The sequence below is a fragment of the Aquila chrysaetos genome, chromosome 5 (genome assembly GCF_900496995.4).
Source record: "Aquila chrysaetos chrysaetos chromosome 5, bAquChr1.4, whole genome shotgun sequence".
In the NCBI taxonomy this organism is placed as follows: domain Eukaryota; kingdom Metazoa; phylum Chordata; class Aves; order Accipitriformes; family Accipitridae; genus Aquila; species Aquila chrysaetos.
Genome location: NC_044008.1, coordinates 53,762,225 through 53,782,721, shown reverse-complemented (window position 1 = coordinate 53,782,721; position 20,497 = coordinate 53,762,225). Strand labels below are relative to the sequence as shown.

Genomic DNA, 20,497 nt, shown 5'->3' with positions numbered 1-20,497 from the left:
ATACATTTGTTCCTTCCTAGTGCCCTAGTTTTTCTTTACTAGAAACTTCCAGTAAGACTTCTGCAGTTCATGTGTTCAGCATGGTATGTATTGAAAGTCTTTTGGCTCCCCTAAGATTCTGATAGCACCTCTTAGGAATCTTAAATCTCTCTGTGCACCCTGAATGCTCAGTGCCAGCTTTACTTAGTGCTTAAATGAACTCTCTTAAACTTTTGTCCAAGTCTTGCTAGGGTTTGTGAACTTTCTGGAGAATTTGGTTAATTTTTTTGGTTTTACAGTAGTTCTATCTGTTACTGCTTGTTATATGTGTATATTTTTAATTTTTTCTGAATGCTTTGCAGAGCTCTGCAAGCCCATCGGGTTTCTCTAGTGGATACTTTATTTTAATAAGTGTGTATTGAATGCTTCGTTTAACTTTACTGTTGTGAAGTGCCCAGAGACACTGTGCTTGGGTGAGCAGTTATGTAAGTGCAATTTGGTTCAGTTTTTTAGTATCAGAATTAGCATTCAGCTGAGGTTTGAAGGCTCATAGTACATGTGCATGGGGGAAAGTAAACAAATAAAAGAGAGCTTAGTGCATCTACAGACATAACCCCAAACTGCTTTCCTTCTCCATGACTGCTTGCTCTACTCCCTGGCAGATCAGTCCCCCAAATGCCCTTCTAGCAATGCTACAGTGGCTCTTGCCTGATCTCTGAGGATACACTGAAGGATTAGCTTCCTGCTAGCAAAAGACTGAATTTGTTTTGCTCAGAATTGCAGGATGCAGAACTGTTATCTCTTTGTCATCATCCCCCTTACCATTATTAAATAATTATTGTTTGACATGCCTATCCTGGTGAACAGATGCTTTATTGGTAAAACTTTGGTGTCTGTAGGCTGGATGTGGCCTTGGTAGTAGTTGCCAGGTTTCATACAGGGACAATTCAAGTTCATCATTTGTGTGGCAGTCCTAAGACATACAGTTTCTCTGGCCTGGGCACTGGAAGAATTCAATCTTTCTTCTCCTCTTTACCTTGAGACCCTTACAGAAAGGATGTAGTAGGGGAGACGGCACACACGTTTGTGAGCAGGAGGGTCCACAAAGGAGTGAGTGGTGTTTGGGGATTATTTTTTTTTGTTTTTAGTAACTGGAATGACTTATCAAGCTATTTGCTACACATCGCTTACTAGCTATTGCATGCAGCGATCTCCAGTTACTGGCAGTGATGGCATTTATAACTCATTGCTGAAGTATTCCAAAGCCTTAATGGTCTCCCTGAATACATGAGGGAATAATGCAAAATGTTAGCCAAGAGTTCACGACACTGGAGAGAAGTATTATACAGAGGTAGAACATCTGAGGAAGATACCATGTGCTGGCAAAGAAAGAATGTAGGCATATATGTCTGGTTAAATGGAAAATAGCCACATCCCTTCAAAGTCAGGTGGAATGTATAACAAGAAAACAAGAGAAGGTGATTTTGTTGGGTTTTTGTGGGGGGTTGTTTTTGGTTTTGTTTTTTTGGTGGCAGTGGTGTGTCGTTCTGGGTTTTTTTTTTGTTTCTGTTTTGAGTTGGAACCTGTATTGCAAACAGGTCTTACCCATAAAAATTGTTCATGTCCACAGAAGGGAACATTTATTGCAAAGAAAGCAAACAGCATTTTATAGGAACTCCTGACTCCTCAGTGGAATTCACAGGCAGAGTCAGAAATCCCATGTCAGAAAGGAGAAATATAACAAGCCTGGATTCATATGTATCATTGCTGAGTAACCTGTGAGGAAATATTACTTTATTGCAGAGAGATTATATTTGCCATGCAAGTAGTCTGTGAAGTTAGTAGAGGTCACGTCCCATAACACTATAGCCCACTATAGTGGGAATTTCCAGTGGTGTTGTAGATATTAGCAGTAATATCTTCATAATCACATTGGTTTTACAACAAGGCTGGAAAAAAAAAGGGGGGGGGGAGATGGGGAAAAAAGAGGAAAGCCGCCTAGCATGAGCAGCTGACACAATCTAGTGTTACTTTCCTTTGCTAGCCTGTGCCTGCCTTGCAAAGGAGAGGAGTTGGCAAGCTATGTACTTGGTTTTGTGTTATTTTGTAAGCTACCGCTCAGCATGTTTCGGTTAAAGCTGCTTTGTCAGAACTATAATTTACTAATGGAGGAAGTATAGTGTGTCTTCGTGTATGTCAGCCTGTGCCCAATTCCACTATAAATCACATCACAGCCTCATCTACAGTAGGGTCCCTTTTTGTGCTTCTACATTGAGCTGAGCAGCTTGGTGACAAAATAAACCTACCCTATGCCAGTTTTTTTTGAGAGAAGAAAAACAGCATCTTTTTTTGAGCAATGGGAATTAATACTGAAGGATGAATGTGTGAGCCTACTCAGCATTACAGGGGGACTACCAACTCTGCCTAATCTAGAGCAGCCATGTTTTAAAATTATTATTTTTTTAAAAGTTTATTATTAACCTCTCTTCAGAGAACAACAGTGGGAAAACAACTTTCTAGCCTCCTACAGGGCTGAAAATATATGTGATCAAAAGCATCTTATTTTGGAATACCACAACTTCATTGTCATGCAGGTGTGACTTGCAGAGACTTATCCCCGCTGCTTGTTTTACTGAGGAAGATGGCTGAGGTGTTGGAGACTGGGGACATAATGCACCTCAGCTTGGAAGGAGTGACTTCAATCTTCCTCACCTTCATCTCTTTCTTCTTCTTGGCCTCTTTCTCTCTCTTCTCCTTTTTTTTTTCTGTCTTCATTGCTAGCTGGCAGGTCACTGTCCTGCTTTGCTGTGAGGTGTTAGCTTGCTGAAACAAGTCCAATTCCCATACAAACATTTGCAGACCCCAGACTGGAAAGGGACTCCAGGTTTCCAAGCAGAGTTGTCTTCTGGGATAGGGGGATGATACCTTAATCAATGCCTAGTCCATGAATCCTGGATGTTAGAAACAGGAGAAAACCTTATAGATGATGTTGGACAGGATTAGGCCAGCATGATCTAGTGACGGTCAAGGAAGGAGCTGTATCTTGCAGCATGTTCCTCGTGCAGGGCTTGTCTCATTGTTAAAAAATAAGTACAAGGGTTCTTTACTATTTACTGGGAGTAAAGTTGTCTTAGTCTAATTATTCTGTAATTTATTAGCAAAATATTTGGAGGAATCTGAACTTTCCAATTCACAGCAACTGCTTTGAGAATTTTTCCTTCCATGGTAGCTACCTCTTTGGTTCCACAGGAGTAGAGGATACCAAGAAGGAGTACTACCTCCTGGGCTACTTCACTAAGTAAAGATTCTAGGAAAAGCTAACAGAGATCTGAAGTAATTTCTGTGCATTCTTTTTTTTTTCATTTTTTCTTTTTTAATTTTTTTTTTCTGGGCCTCTACACACCCATCTGCTTGTGATTCTCGCTGTTAATCTATGATGCCACACTTTGCCCTTCTGCATTATTTATTTTGATTTAAGTTTTAGAACAATCATCTGCAAACTGCAATTCTTAGTACTCATTTATATGCAGAGATTGCACTGATTTAACTAACAGATTTTTAAATCAACTCAGTTAATTTGATGCAATCCATATGTGAGCAATTAGCTTAAGTCAGTTAAGAATCCTCTTCAGCTATATGGATATAAGCCACATTTAAAATAAGAAAGTCAGAATGCAGGAATTAGAAACAGGCTAAAGGACATTAATTTAAAAGTAAAGTTTTAGTTAATTTGATATACTTTCACCAGATCTCAGGTTCTGTTCCTAGTTTTTCACTGATTTACTGCTTTGTTGCATGAGTAGCTTCACTTCTCAATATCCCTGGCTGCAAAATTAGGATTTGCTGACATCGCTTGTAGGAGGATGTAAGTGGGGCTGTTCAGGGAAAATGTGTTTCTCTCCCTATGGAAAGCTTAAGCTTCTCTGTGAATAATGGATAGTCAAACCTGGAGCCAAACCTTCCCAATTAAAAACAGTATTTCCATTTGGAAGTGTCATCGTAGTGCCATTTGGGAGTTGTCTGGCTGCCCTGTTGTCCTGGCTACCGCAGCCAAACTACAACTCCCATGTTGCGTCATAATTCTGCATTTTACTGAATTGCTGTCATGAAGTCTTGATGTTGCATAAGGGGGACATGTGGCCCAGCCAAAGAGACCCTCTGACAGAGAGGAATGGGTGCCTAAAACCTCAAATGCAGGTTTTCTAACGTATGCTGAGACATCTCTTAAACAGTTCTGATGTTTTAGATGGTACAATTTGGAGTTTTGACTGACAAGTCAAAGTTTTGAGGGGAATAGGGTTTGTGTTTGGTGGGGAAAAGTCAACACTTCCTGCAGAAAGTAGATAATTGTTATAAGAAACTTCCTGAGCTGAAAATTGACTCTTCCATGCAAAAGCAGTGACTAAAAATGCTGTTTTAAGGCTTTTTTAATCAACGATATATGAAGTATTTGAAGATTCTGAGAAGAGATTCTTGAGATGACTCCGTCTCATGGACAATGTCAAGAAACTGAGAACCCAGGTTTTATTTGCTCCCTGAATCCTTATTTTCTCCTTTGTTAAATAGTACAAAGCATTATTACTTGCATTTTTCTTATAAATGACAGTGCAAAGCATGGGCAGGTTGAATGAATTATCTGGTATATAATAGTCACTGTCATTACAACTAGAAGAAATAGGAATCTGATGGGCATCCTTTGATGTGGAACTGTGAGGGAGGTTAGCTTATCTGTGACAATGCTGTTAACTTACCTTTTCAGTAGATCATGTGAACTTCTTGTCTTATTTGATTATGACATTGACAGCATTAGCTGAGGTGAAGCAGACCTCATTCTGTGTCTCTTAACTGGTTTGTGATGAAATGTGTCCACAGAGAGAAAAGGAACCCTTATAACAGAGGGAGCTGAGCAAGGATAGAGACACAGTTACGTGCACCGAACAGGAGGAGCACAGACTGCATCATTTATCTTGGGAAGTGAGGACTGTCCATTGTGACAAAATCAGTCAGATGTAGCAAGTGAAACACTGAAGGCTCATTACGCTAATTAGTATCAGTGCTCAGCTGTAGGGAGGCAAGAAGAAGCTGGCAGAGTGATACTTCAGGGTAGTGTTTGCATGAGAGGAAGCATTATGCATCACAGATTCATTAGTCAGTGCTGGGAGGGAAGAGTCATGCAGCAGCCACGGTCCAAAATGAGATGGATCCTTTCGATGGCATCCTTAAATTGGTTGGCATCCAGATAGCACAAGTGTCATTCAGGAGATAAGTTTGGCATTGTGTGTGTTTGTAAGGTGCAATAAAAAAAGAGAAGAAAGTAGTAAAAAGTTTCCTCTTAAAGGCCTAGAGATAAAATAAACTAGGCAGTAAGAGTTCACGGTGCAATTGAAAAATCACCGTTGCTTGGTATTTTATGGAGATCTCTTAGGAGAAGTTGACTTTCTTTGGTTTTCATCATCTGGTTGCATGCCTGCCTTGGTACTCTAATACTAACTGTGGCCTTTACTCGTGATAAAAGCAGGTGTGATAGTAAGATGTGGTGCAAATGAGGTTTGAGGGCAATTAGTATTGCAGTAGGTAATAAGTAAGTGGGGAGGGGAGTGTAAATATAATTGGGAATGAAGTGCACACTCGAAGAAAAAGAGATATGGAATAGGGATTGTGGGTCCTGAACTCCCAGCTGCTTTGGTTATGTTGGGAAAGCAAAGCTGCTCTTGAGCCTGGTTTTATATAGGCATTTTAGCATTCATGTTGCTTGCAGTCAGAAGAAAGAGTGAATGATCAGAAATGAATTGTTAGCTGCAGTAATGCTGATGGGAACTCTTTCATTCATCAGTGTCTGTAGCTATTCACCTGTACTTCACTGTAAACAAGGGAAAATCTAATAACTTCACACCCTGAATAAAGGAAGAGCATCACCTTCTTCACTCCTTGGAGTAACCAGACAAAGGGATCACCTCAGTGCAGGGAAACGCTGTGACTTTGTCAAGATGCAAAAGTAAGATGTCCCGGAGGGAGCTTTAAGTGGCCCACTTCCATGGTGCGAAAGATATTCCACCATGAAATTAATGGTGCAGCCCAGAGCACAGTAGAAAAAATACCTGGCCCTCTAATCCCCCCATCTTTGATTCCAGCTGTAGAGTGCTGTGGTGCAAGTCTGTATATATGTCTGCTATAAAATGAAATAGATTAAATGAAGAGTTCTACAAAGAGGTCCTCAGCACTTCGTATTTTCTCTTATACCATTAAGATACAGAAATTTCAGAGGATGGAAAACTAGCTAGCTCTCATTCTGAAGCTTCTGAAAAATACCCAAACATTTAAAATCCAGACTGTTTTACATCACATAAGCATACTGTTTCATTGGACTGCACTCAGTGTAAAGCCTCCAATATTTACATTGTTCTGGTGATATTCTGTTTCTGGAACGATCATTGGCATCACAGGACAATACCATGATGCAATGCCTGGGTGGCATTGGATGAGCATCTCTGTGGAATGGTTACATGATGAATATAGTCATTATGGTTTCAGCACATGGGCTTGAACAAAGCCAGAGTCAAAGACAGAAAATAATGGTTATATTTCTGACACCTTCCTTTAAATTATGAGGGAGGGCTTTGCTGGTGCCGCTGCTTCCTCACATCACTGAGTCTTGCTCTCTGAAAAGATTTAAAATAAAGAGAAATGAAAGATTCCCCTCCCCACCCCTCCTCTTTTTTTTTCCTCTAGGTTGCTCTGAGCTTTCTGAATGGCAAGACTAAAACTCCTTAATGCAAATATTCCTGCTTCCATCCCAGGCAGTAGTTATTTATAAAGTCCAGCATGCTGTGTCTGCTTGAGGCTGCCCCATGCTGCTTGACGGCATCCTGATGTTTACTTGTGCCTACTTCCTTTTATATAGATATTCTTATACTACGCTAGTACAGCTGTCTGCTTTTAAGATGCACAGTGAATGGTGATGCTGCTCTCTACATATCAAACATAATGCATCCCTTTAGATTTTATAGTTCCCTGTGCCCCAGGTGCTGTTATTATCAGTCCTGATATCATTCATTCAATATGATGGGCCCTGTCTTTCCATTTATCTGTAATGGACAGGAGACTTTGAATCATTTTATCTTCCAAGCACAGCAAAATCTTTTCTTTAAAAAGTGACTTTTCTCTGTCTCCATTTCTTGTTTTCTTCCTTGTCTAATATCTTGTGCATTACATTTATCCCCCAGTCTCTTTACTCTGCACCTCCTGTTCCCTTTTATTTTGTTTGTTCCTGTGTATCTACCTTGTCCTCTCTCTCTTCCCCCACCCCGTCCATTCCGGGACGCACTGATCCAGTCTCATTGCAGTCAACTAAAAGGTTCCATTGACCTTATCAAGCCTTAGGTTAGGACCAGGTAGCATCTCTCCATCCATACACACAGCTTTTGCAGAATTTAGCAAAGTTTAGTGCAGTATCTGAGGTTACCTTGCTCTCAAAGACAAGCAGGCTAAGAGTAAGACAACAAAGAAAACACATCTTTAGTAAAACTTAATGTCAGGCTTTGAGGTACAAGATTAAAAGTAAGGTCTTAAAAGTGCAAACAGATTTAAAATACAATTTTATCTTAAACAAAACAAATCTGTTCTTTAGCTACTTAACCTCTTTCTTGTTAACTCCCTGTCAGGTGTCCCTACCTTCAGAGCAAGAGTCTAATGCTTCAGTTAGAAGTTCAGTTACCTCCTATGGGTTCAGAAGGGGAATCTCAACCTGATCTTTCTGTCTGTGGTGTATCAACTTCAGATGCTAGGGATCCAGTTTTCATAGAGTAGTTCTCCTCCATGACTAGCTGCATTTATATATCTTTAGAGCTGAGGATTGCATAGATGTAGGAATATTCTTGGTGGCATATAATGATGACATTTGAAGCTAGCACTCACCAACAAACTCACATAAGGATGAATTTACTCTTCTTGGAACCAGTCACAAGTCACCTTTTCTCCATGGACTGGATGGCTTAAATGCTTTGGGTTTATTCATCTTACTGGACTATGTGGCACTATTGGAGTACATCTGAAGGACAGACTGCCCAAGTGTTTCTTTGCCTGGGCAATAGTGCTGAACACCTTGCCCTGTATCCTTGTGACAGTCAGTGTGTTCTGGCCACGTCCATTTAGAAAAGTTTAGTAAGTAAAGATCAGAGGATCTCTTCTTCCACCAGCTCCATAGCTTCTCTTGGGTCATTCTACAGATACCTACAGAAATACTACTAGGGTCTGCTTTCGGAAGGTCAAATGTGTTTGTTTCATCTCCTTTTGCTGTGCTCCACTTGGTAGCCATGCACTGCCCCAGAGACCACTAGTAGCTGTCCCATAGGCTGATACATATCAAAGAATGTCCTGGCTGTATAAAGGTAGAGGAGGAGGCAGGTCTATAACAAAAGCATCAGGCTTGTGAATGAGAGAAATGCAGTTTAATTGTTTTCAATATATCTGGGTAATGCATCTGGGTTGAAGATGTACAACAAATAGCAGAATTACAGGTAAGCTGTAGAGAGACATAGAGGTGGGGTTTTCTTTATAGGAATTCTTTTTGGCAAATGTTTTCGTAATTTCCTTTGAGCTGCAACTAGTCCCATCCAGGGTGGCAGGTAGTCTTGCTAACACTGCAAAGGAGAAAAGACACATAAAACATTTAAAGCCTGGAATTGTGTTGTATGAAATGCCTTTGATTTGAGCAATGAATTTCATTAAATCCTGCCAAACATTCAAAGCCAGTCTCAGCTTCCCAGTCCCTTTATTTGCTATCAGTACTTGAAATCAGCTTAATATTTTACCTTCACCCTTGGTTGCAGAGCATAACGGACAAAACCATTATCTGCGAATGTCATCGCTATTAGGAAGGAGAGAGAAGAAAGGAGGGGATAAGGGGGAACAGGGCTAGCAGGGAGCTGGTATCTACAAAAGTAAACAGACTTTAATTAAATTATGAGAGGCTGATTTTTCCCATTTTGCTCCCTCCTCCCATCATACTGTTAAAGTTCTGCATCTCCTTAAGAGCTGTGGATACAAGCTGCTATGCTGAGGGCTAATATTTAAAGGTCGTTTAAATGAGCAGAGATGTTAATCGTTGAAGGGTCAAAGCCGAACTTTGTCTCCCAGCTCTTGCCTTCATGCAGAGATGTTGCCTTCCTTCCCTGCAGTAAATAAGAGCTTTCAAATTATTGTTTTAGTGTTGGATTACACTTGCTAAACTAATACTAAGCAACCAGCAGCATCTGTGAACTGCAGGGGAGGGGACTGGCTTGTCATAGGGTCACCTCTAAGAAAAGTCACAATTTGTATCAGATCAAAAGAGTTGGTAGATTGTATTACGGACAGAGTGAAACCTGTCTGAAGTTTGAGGGTGCTGTGAACCGCAGAGATGTTGGCATGCTGTGTGGAAACTGTGCTTATGTACAAGTAATGCGTTGCAGTCCATGGGCCACAGTGGAACCAGATTCTGAAGCAGGAAACACTGGTGCCTTGTCACACAGTCTGCCTAGCTCTAATCTGTGTTAATAGACTTGATTAGGAGTTTTTCTTACATGCTTTTCTAACGGATCATGGGATTTCTTTATATGTTCTGAAGGAATAATGACATTTTTTACAGAGGCTTTTAGTTTAGTCTAAGAAATAGTGAAATAAAAATTGAGCTTGGGGTTGGTTTGACATTAATCTCTGTATTTACTGAATCCTTTTAGAAGTAGTTTTCAGTTGTCATGTTTCTACTCCCCTGCATGTTTGACTTTGTACATTGGACTCTTCCAGCATGTACCAAGGCATTTTAACAAAGGGACAAGTGCAGGTGGTTTGAGTAGACATAAACTAGTGTCAATCCCAACAGGAAAGGTGAGGGGGGTAGGATTTTTTGTGAGCAATGACAACGTTGAAAAATTATTTCTGTATGTCTGAAATAACAAAACTTTTTTTTTCTTCTTGATGTTAAATTGAAGTATGAGAATGAAAGTCCAGCTGTTATTCTTTCCCTCAGAATGGAAACTCTGTTGTTATTTGCAATTAGTTGTGCTCACTGGTATATCAAACTGTGGTGCAGGAAGACATCACACACCTATGTCAAGGAAGTGTTTGGGTCTTATTTTTTTACTGGTCTCATTGGGGAAAGATGAGTTTCTGAATACAACCCAATGACTTTTTATGTGGAGTTGTACCTATCAAAAGGAAACCGTGTAAACACGCAAGTTCTTGGCAGAAATACAGCTGGTAGTCTCAACTGAGCAGCTGTTGCCCTGAAGATCAGGAGGGGTGAGCCTAAAGGTAACTTTATCTGAAGAGCCTTTAAGAAACATAACAGAAATTGTTGTGTTTTCATGTAGAATTTTTGGCAGAAGTATCACAGTAGTATTTGCTGACTTCTCATGTGTTAGCTATTGCTAATGTTTTCTGATTCGCCAAATGAGTAACATGGGAACTATGGATTATGAGAAAAGAAGGGAACTCAGATAACAGTGAAAGTAAACTTGGAATGGATCTTGTGATGTTACCAGAAACCCCAAGATGGCATTAGAGACCTTGTTTTTCTACATTAAAAATGTGTGAAATACTCTTAATGACTCTTATTTCTTTGTCTTCCATTCTTAACCAGTTCTCCATTGTTTATACTTTTTTTTTTTTTTTTTACAAGCATTCCTGCTTTACGCCCCTTTTCCTTCAAGCATCATTTGCAAGGCATTGGTAATGCCAAAGATGCTACATGCAACACACCCTAGCTGCAGTGCAAGGCTCTGCCAATACAACAACAGACCACAGCCCCACAAATACATTTGTACTTTATTTTGTTCTAGGAGGCTGGAACAGCAAAGCTGGATGCAACTCTGTAGCTATAAATTCAGCTAATACTTAGGGGGTTTTTTGGTTTGTGGTTTGTTTTTGGTTTTTTTTGTTTGTTTTTTTTTTTTTTGAAACACAAGCCAGCCCAAGTTTACAATGTCACCAGAAGCATTCCAGTGCTGAACTGGAGAGTATGGAGATGATGAGGACCTACTGCAATATCTCATTTGCTGGAGGGTTGATTCCTGAATTTTATCAACATACCACAAATTGAAAATTGTGAACCAAATTACAGCAAATCCTTTGAAGAGTGCGAGAAGGCTCTGATCTACACACAGTCACTAACAAGGGAGATTACTTGGATTTTGCAAAATTGTACACTGATGTACTGCTCCATACGGTCAAGGATCCTGCACAATCTTCCACTGATCACTGAGTCAGTAACAGAATATGTTCAAGCCAACTAAGGGAAACATTTTCTCAGTGCAAATCTGGGATCCTTATTTAGCTTTTTATTCAGCCTTTGCAGTGAAGCTAGGTGATTGTTCTACATAATGATGTAGCACACATCAAGATCTTCTTGATGTGCTTTACATAGCAGCATTTCTTGTGAGTGGAGAAGCTTAAATGAGATATCTAGCTCATCTCATTTAAGTGAATTCATTTTTCAGACTGGTCGAAGAGATTCAAGTGCCTGTCTTCAATTAGAATGAGTAGGAGTTGGATGCACTTGTTTGCTGTGGAGGTTTTGAGAAGCCTGTGCTCTATGTAAGCCATGTGAATTTCATAGACAGCACAGAATTTATAACATTTCAGAAGATTTTTTGTTTGTAAGTAGTCTTTTGATTTGTACATACTTAGGTAAAGGAAAAACTGCATTTATTTTCAGGACTGCAACTATGTGGACTTTGGAAGGAAAGGAAATTATAAAATTCATGTACTATAAGCACCTTTGAAATATAATATGGACCGTTCGTTCATCACAGCCCGATGTTCAAAATCTTTTTATCTGTCTTCTAATTGACATTCCCTGTCCTTGTGCCACGGCTTGCCATAATTGGAAACTTTTTGGAATTAGCTGTTGTTGTTTTGCTAGTTTGTGATGTGTTGCTTCCTAATTTCAGCCACCGTTGTTCGCTGAGTGGGGATGATCTGAACAGACAGTGGTTGACACCCAGTTCCCAGCTCCATCCAACTATTTACCACACCAAAGGTCTTCTCTATTACCTGCGCAGCATTGGCCGGGCTCCTCTGGTGAGTCTCTTCCAGAATCTTTTGTGAGTTACTGTATATCGATTACTTGCTATAGTTGCGTGAATAGTCTTGTTTTAGAGCTAGAGTGATTTGGAAAGCATCATGTGCTGTTACACTTTGATCTTACAGAATTGCTTTGAAAGTCTTGGATATTTATTACTTACTGAATCTTCTTAGCAACAACTCCAAATTTCAGAATCTCTGCACACCTGGAATATAAATGAGAAAATGAATTCCTTAAAGCTCTTGAATATCCTCGAAGTACTCCAACTAAGCTAAATATTATGAGTAGGTTATTGCTATCTTCATGGCAATGATAGGAGAAATTCCACAAAGATCTAGTCTGAATGGACTATGTGAAAGCCCATATTGGAACAACCTATGCAATCATAAAAACCAGGAAGCAGCCCTCAAAAGGTCTGAACTTCCATGCTGCTTTAGTAATGGGAAGAAAATGGCTGGTTTTGGGGGGGGTACGAGAAATTAATGAGAAATGGGTCTCATCTCAAAGCTGCAACTGGAATGGGGCTGGGATCCAGCCCATCTACTCAATCTTGCTGCCCAGCAGAATGAAAAGATAGTTCTGAGACCTCAGGAGAAAAAACACAGGGAGGTTGAAATGTTAATGAACAGATGTGGATGCACAGACTGGCAGGTTAGCTGACAATAGATACAGTCAGGCAGGAAATGTCCAAAGACACCAAATTCCCTCTGGGTTTGATCCAAGAACCCCCAGACAAGGTGAAAACGTCTGTGAGTTTCTTTAAGTGAATTCTCGTGGGAATGAGGTTTTTGACTAAGGCAACAGCCCTGAAATTTAACTTTGCAGGCCAAGGAATATTGTGGAAATTCAACTCACAGTTGTGAATTTACTCACCACCTTTTTCTTTGGTTCAGAGCAGTGTAGGTCAGTCTTGTTTTACCCTTCTATTTTCTATGTGGCCTTTTTTAATACACAACCATCCTTGTCATATCCAGGTGCATGAAGTTGAACACCCAGTGCAAGTTTTCATCATTGCTGAGTGAAGGGAGACTTGATCCTATCATCTCCCTCACTCACAGGCTGCATGTCAGACTTGGTAAACTGATTTTTCTTTGCTTTTGAAGAGTGCATTGATTTTAGTTTATACATACTCAGAAATGCCTTTTTCCCCTCCTCCAGAAGAGAGCTGGGTTTGGGGGTTTTTTTCTGTTTTTTTTTTTTTTTTTCTCTTTACCTCCAAGATCCCATGGAGCCAAGTTCACTGATAGCCAAATGATTTCTGTGAAGTGATTTAGTTTCATTTATCCTGGGGATGCACAAGCAGCTTCTTCAAAGCAAAGCAAAGCTGCTTGAAGGAGAAAAGGAAAGAACTTTAAAGTTAACAGCCTTTCAAACCAAAGCCATTTTAATTGGTAACTTCTATAGACAACAGCCTGTTAAGGGCTGCTTTTTTTTTTCCTTCTCTTTTTGGCTCTGGGCACCCTAGTAAGACAAGGGACTGGATGCACTGTGGCATTGCAGGCTTCTGCAGCATGGCATCTCCTTTTGACTGAGAGCATCAAAGCGAGTGTTGGAGACCTTTTGTCTGGGAGCAGCCAGGTCTGCTGGGGAGAGGGAAGTTACTGTCTCCTTGAGTATTTGTGGTGAGAAACTGCTATGGTTTAGAAGTTATAGTTGATAATGCAGTTGCAGCACAAAACAAGGAACCTGCAGCTTGTTCAGAGTCTGAGCTGCAGTGAAGAGCAAGATGCCCTCGGAGGGGACAGAAGAAAACTTCCTAGGGACCAGGAGACATGGAGCAGTTTGCTGACATTCGAAGGTGTTGTATCAAGCCTGGAAACAAGTAATGTGCCTGCAAGGATGTAGCTCATTGTGAGGAAAAAACCCTAAGCATGTCTACCTCGAAACTCTGAGATTCAAAGTCCTGTCACAATGCTATCAAGGAAAAAAAAATGAGGCTTTACATAAAAAAAAAAAAATTTCAAAATGTTCCATTTTCCAACAGCTTTTCTTGCTTTCCATTTTCTATTTTGCTTTTCCTTTATTTTAAAAGATGCCTGGTTCTGTGACTCACGAGGAGGGTTGTTTTTGAGTTAGAAAGCAGTCCTTACCTTTAGTATGATCAGTGCTGGCAAATAACTTTAAATAGATAAAAATTTGCGTGTGTGTCTTGAGTCATATCCCAGTGAAGGCAAGCCTTAGGACTTTGACTACTTTGTGTGTATTAGTGTCCCAGCCATATGGAAGGACATGCTGTAGAAAAAGGACTGGTAGGTCCTAAGTTTGCTTAGTGTTCAGACATATCCCAGGAAGAATACTGTATTGGGTGCTCAAACTACAAAATATAGCTTAGCCTTGGCTGAATAGTGAGACATAAGCTACCCTGTAGTCTGAAAATGAGGCAGAAGAATGTATTATAAAGAATAATTGAGTATAAACATTGGGAGTGACTGCAGTATCCAGAAAACTTAATTAAAATGTAGCTCCATATAACTTGCAAATAGAAAGAAAGTATTTCCAATAACGCTGATGCTTCTGCTGTGGAAGCTGGTGACAATCAGTGAAAGATCCCATGGCCTGAAACAGGAGCTGCATTATAGAACCTGGCTTTGATAATCCTTTACCAATAAAGAGGTCTCATTCCAGACCTGTCACTAAGGACTCATCTGCAGGTTTCTTGAGGTGCAGAATTATAGACCTGCTGCTGATCAGGCAGCCCAGCTACTGACTATCTGATCATCCCTGTGTGGTTTCTTGATACATAAAATAATATTTTAGACAGATAATACGTTGTGTCTTTTGTGTGTTGGTAATTCTGTAAATTGGCAGGTAATTGATACCCAATTGAGCTGGGTCCTCTGCCTTGAAATAAGACGAAAGCTATAAAATCCTCTTTGATATTCACAAGAATAAATTCTAGGTTGTACCTGTGGTTAACCTAAGCTATGACTATGTATTGCTGATAGCTTAGATGAAACACTAGCTGGAAAAATGTCTGTCATTAAGAGAACCAATAAATGTAGCTCTTTGGAAGGAGACATTACAGGATAATTGCACGTGGTTCAGACAGATTTACTTCAAGTGCAGGGGCTGCGTAAGTCCTGCAAAATATGCACACAGACTGAGGGGGCTGAATCTCTGGGGTCTGTGCAATGCTGGCTTTTTTCTTTTGGAAATGATGCTGGTTGTAGGTTTGCACCAATGAGCAGCTCTTAGACTGCCCTGTTTGTCCTCCCCTTTCTGCCTTTGCTGAGTGCCAAGGGTGTAAGTAAAGCAGGAGCAGTTGTTGCTGGGTAGGTCGCTGTTCACATGCTTCAGGTGTGGAAAGTGCGTGCTGCAGGGATGGGGATGTGCAGACCCAGAGCCCTGCAGAGAGCTGGAGGTGAGTGGTAGTGCAGGAAGGAAAGTTGACAGGTCAGAAACCAAAAGAAGGAGCAGCGTAAGCTACATGCTCAATTCCTAGATAATTAAATTCCCTGACTTGCTGCAGCTAAACTTAGTTACTGTAGAGCTGGTAAATAAACATACTAGGGTAAATCTTGTCCTAACAGTTGGTGGGAGAAGCTCATCTACTCCATCTGTTTCTCCCCTCTTCTATATGTATTTATGTAAGAATACGTATATATTTTTTTACCCTATATTTCTCCCCCATCTCTGTTTATATTGGTGTATAATTCTTCCCAACCACCCTATACCCATTCTTTTGTCTCCGACATAAGCCCTGGAAAACTGTTTCAATGAAGTCTTGAAGGTCCTTTCTACTCAGTGGTGGATACTGTTTTAAAATGAACCAATTCCTTCTCTTTAGAAATTCTTGTCTTTTCATTGACAGATTTCTGAATATTCCTGATAAAGACATGGAGAATATATGTAACAGCAGTGTGTATATCGACTTCATATCTCAGAGGGCACTGAGATTGATTATTCTTTAAGACTTGGGTCAATATTTACCTCTTGGGTCATTAAATCGTGATTTTCATTTCTATGGGAGTCGATATCTGCCTATAAAGGCAATCAAAACTTCTGCTAAAACTGGGAATGTGCCTTGTGCCTAGTTTATATGACAGCTGACATAAAAGAGATGGATTAGATAACCAGACTAGTGTGGAATGAGATTATTTGCCATGAAGATAGGTCATGTTCTCTGCTTGGCTTCCAGGAATTCATGCAAAGATCTGACAACATTGTGCAATACAATTGCACAATTATATTTTCCTGAAAATTATGTAGTACAGGTCTTGAATTTGAAGACAACAAAGTGATGATTAATTGCTTGGGAAAGCACAGATTTGAAATCTCATGAGGATAAAGCTGGAGTTTAGAAGTAGAAAGAGCCTGACAAATGGCTCTGCTGTTGTATCATAAGTTACCATGAACCCTTAGGTTCCTGAGTTGCCATGGATTCTTGCGCAGGTGTCATGTTTATTTCTGCTGCAGACAGAAATGCACTAGTCTTGACTCTGGATCCCTGAGATCATGTCAGATCGAATAAAGCAAGCAAGATAAAACTGATTAACAAAGTTTGACACAGGTTATAGGCATGCCCCAGAGTCTAAGCTACTCTGAAGAGACCTGAAAAAATCATAACACCCCCCTTGTCTTATAGTACTTATTATGAAGAACCAGGAAACTTCTTCAATGTTCAAGACTTTGCCTTTTTTTTTCTTTTTTTTTTTTCTTTTTCCCCTCCCCCGTCTCCCTAGGTATTCTGTGACTACCACGGACACTCCCAGAAAAAGAATGTATTTCTTTATGGCTGCAGCATCAAGGAGACCTTGTGGCAAGCAGGCTGCATGGTTGACACTTCAGTTATTACAGAAGATGTTGGCTACAGGGTAGGTCCACTTTGTTCCTTTCTGCAATTACTGGTGTGTATGTGCATCTACATAGCTACTTAAGATAAGGCCAGCTCACAGATTTTGGAGATAAGTGCAAGCTTCCCTTACTCTAGAGAAGCAATGGTCCAGAGAGTTTCAGATCATGCATAATATCTGCAGGCACCAGATATTAGCAAGAATATTGTCAGTAGATGGGTCCCTATTTATTTCATTTTGGTAACATGCTGTGTTATAATCTTTGGCTACAGACTAATAGGGCAGCAATATTTTTGTGTGGTTTATATTTTCTAAATTTACGTACACTTTTGTCCCCTTACCCCACTGTAATAAGAAAATAAATAGGAATTACATAATGGTAACTGAGAAAATGACAATGAGCCCCTGTCCTACTCAGTTGAATTGCTTCATCACAAAGTGCTCCTGGTCCCACTGAAAACATCAGAGAATTCAATGGGTGTCAAACAGACCTAACATGGTGGAGGTATCTCCAAAGCAAGTGCTTGGTGTCATAGCTAGGGAAATTTTTCTGGAATTAGAAAGAAAAAAATACTAAAATCCATTTTATTTCTACTTCATGTGAATGTCTCTTCCATCAAACTGTTCTCTGGATTTCCTGCCTGTCTTTTTTTGTGTGTGTGTCTGTTTAGATGATATTTTTATCTTAAATGACAAATTTCTGTGGAAAAAAAAGATCTTAAGCTCTAATTATAGTCTTAAAAAATGTTAATTTCACAAAACATTAACTGTGGCCTTAAACTGATTATAGAGGTATTGCTTGGTTCACTCCAACCTGAAAGAGGTTAAAAAGTCTTTTTCAGTTTATGTCTCTCTAATTTTCACTACTTCAGTACAAATACTAATTATCCTCCCATAAGGGTGCCACATCTTCTGTGTTCATCTTATGGCATTGTACACAGCATACTGAAACTTTTAAGAAAGGGCTCCAGCGTTCATCATGAGGGGTCCCTGTCGCAAACACTGTTTCACAAAGAAAGCAGGGAGCGTGCTTACAGTCAGGACATCTTTTGCTGTGTTTGAATTCAGAGGGCTTGAAAAGGCTGAGGATGGTTCATTGTTACACAAACAGAATTCAAATGCTGCTGTCAGCATCTGGAGCCTGTCTTGAATCTGCAATGAAGAAAGGCTCCAAGGCTGTCCAAGAATACACTGCAGTGGCTTATAAGAAAGATTTTGTGGTTCAAATCATCTTTTGCACAAAACAGGAGATGGATGCTTGCTGCAGTTCCTTCTTATGGGTCACCCTCTTCCTTCTCAGGCTGGGGAAACTGGGTCTATAGGAGAACATATCTGCAATTGCAAACTGCGGCAGATAATCACCCCTGTCTTAGACCTGCTTCTTTGCACTGTTTGTACAGGTTTCTCTCTTGCCTTCTGTAGGTAGTTGGGGATTAATCTGGCCTCCATGATTGATTTTTCTCCCCAGGAGCAGGAACCAAATACCTCAAGAAAATGTTGTTTTTTGGAACAGCCTTTGCCTCATACGTCATAGACTCAGCTGCAGCCCTTGGCAATATACAGGAGTAAGAGTCTTCATTACTTTCTAATATTTGGTGGCCTTGGGTGACTTGCGCAGCATTGGCATCGCAAAGCCCAGCTTGAAGATTTGTCCTTTTGATAGCCATTCCAGGCCCCTTTGACAGCAACCTCTGCAGGGATGTCAGCAAAGAAATATAATTCCATTTTCTCCTAACGGGATTGGAGGTTTATGGGCAGGGTCCTGTGTGAGGGAGTAGCTTCCTTGGCTGTTGTACATGCTAAATCCAGCTGTGCATGAGAAAGGGAACGCAGTCATCCTGCTGCATTATCATAAAAACATCCTTTAAAAACGTGTGTTTTCACTCTTTCAAAATACACTATTGAAAGATAATTAATGAGAAGTATACGTAGAGAAGAAAGAACCATTAGTGTGAAATCCAGTGACCGCTGGTAGAATGAAAAGAATATTAAATTCAGATTTGCTAATGCTCCTAAATGAGTCCTGCATACAGAGGCATTACTGTTACCTGCCAGCATTTTTATTTAATTAAATGTTAAAGATTGATTATGCATATAAGTTCAATTGTTTTAAAAAGCTAAACTGGATTAAGGATCTGGTTATTATATTTGATAGTATATATTTATAAAAAATCCATGTGTTGGTTCAGATAAGGGCAAAATGGAAACTATCTGAAACTTCACATACAGTTTAACTGGATCTTATGATTGTGCTGAGGCTTATAAACTTCTGGGAGATAGGGCTTTGCTTCATTTTTTTAATTGCTGTTCAACCCAAATCCAGGAAAACCTGGAAGCACTGCATGAAAGCATACTATTTTGTGATCCCCATGCAGCAAGTAGCACATTGAAGGTAATCCAGAAATGTTGGATGCTTTGTCTAAGGCAAGCGGTCAATTTTAAAGATTCCTCTGTTTGGTATGCCCACAGGAAAGGGAGTGCTGTAGCTCTTAGTAGCACACCGGAGATCTTGACTTAAGAGTGAGGCTCGTGGTGGTCTCAGATTTAAACTGGAATCTCTTGCTTTGTTCCAGTTTTCTCCACCTCCTTTTTTTTGTCTGAAAAATGGACCTCATAGATCTTTAGATCTATACCTTCCAGAACTGGTAAAGTCCATTGACAGCTGTAGCCAGAATATACTGAAAAATGAAATATATTTTTTTGTTATGTGTATGGTTGTGTACGGTTAAGCTGTTTGCAAGAGATGCTGCAAAATAGTTTAGGCCAAAGATTTGTCATTCACATCAAACCTGTTTGAGGAAAAGACATTATTCTTTCACTTTCAGTGAAACCAAATATTCCCGTACAGTGCTATGAAGTAAAGCTCAACAGAATGGAACTACAATTGCTCAGAATCAGTCAGTGAAACTGATTGTTATTGGAAAGTGAAATTAGCTGGTTGGCTTTCACCGCCCAAACTGAATGAAATTCAAGGGTAAATGCCATTAGCAATAAGTGGGAACTCCTTCTATATGATTCCATTCAGTTCAGATGTTTAAGCAAGCTGTCGTCAAAGAAATAATGAATGTCCTCATTTTGCTTGCTCTTCTCTAGATGGATCAAATGGTCTCTTGGCATACATTATGGTTAATATACCAGCACTAAAATTTAGACACACGCACACATGTGTGTACACACGTGCGTGTATATGTGGGTGTGTACCTAAAGGTCCAGTCTCTACGTAGAGCACACCTAGCGTTAATGTATCTAGTATATGTTTTTATAGAGTGTAAAAGTAACACATTTAGCACCCTTTAATGACTAAGTAAGTGTTGCCTCTGCATTGATGGAAATGTTGTGATACTGCAGTGTATTAGGAGTGTTTATAGATGTTGTTGGGAAATATGATTTCTAGAATAAGAAAATTACTGAAGGCTGAGATGTAAATTTTACTGGGTTTTCATGATTACTTTTTATTGTGATTCTCTAAATGAAGTGTATAAAATATATCATTTGGACTCAGATGAGAATATTTTGGTTTGTTTCACAATGCAAGTTATTTAAATGTTGAGCTCTATTTTCATGTAATTATGTGCGACCTTCCGTGAGAATACACATCCCCTTTCTCTGCTCTGTGCTAGGTTCAGACAAAACTCCTCCCATAGCCGAATCCCTTGTCAAATTG

At 39.9% G+C, this 20,497-nt stretch overlaps 1 protein-coding gene across 2 annotated transcripts in view; it reads left to right on the top strand.

Moving 5' to 3' along the window:
- Positions 1-20,497, top strand: part of AGBL1 (AGBL carboxypeptidase 1) — a 304,599-nt gene that overhangs the window by 146,486 nt on the left and 137,616 nt on the right. For both annotated transcript variants that reach the window (XM_030015924.2, XM_030015923.2), the window contains exons 19-20: positions 11,907-12,036; positions 16,723-16,854. In XM_030015924.2, the coding sequence (XP_029871784.1) occupies positions 11,907-12,036; positions 16,723-16,854 (262 nt within the window). The remainder of the gene's footprint in view (positions 1-11,906; positions 12,037-16,722; positions 16,855-20,497) is intronic.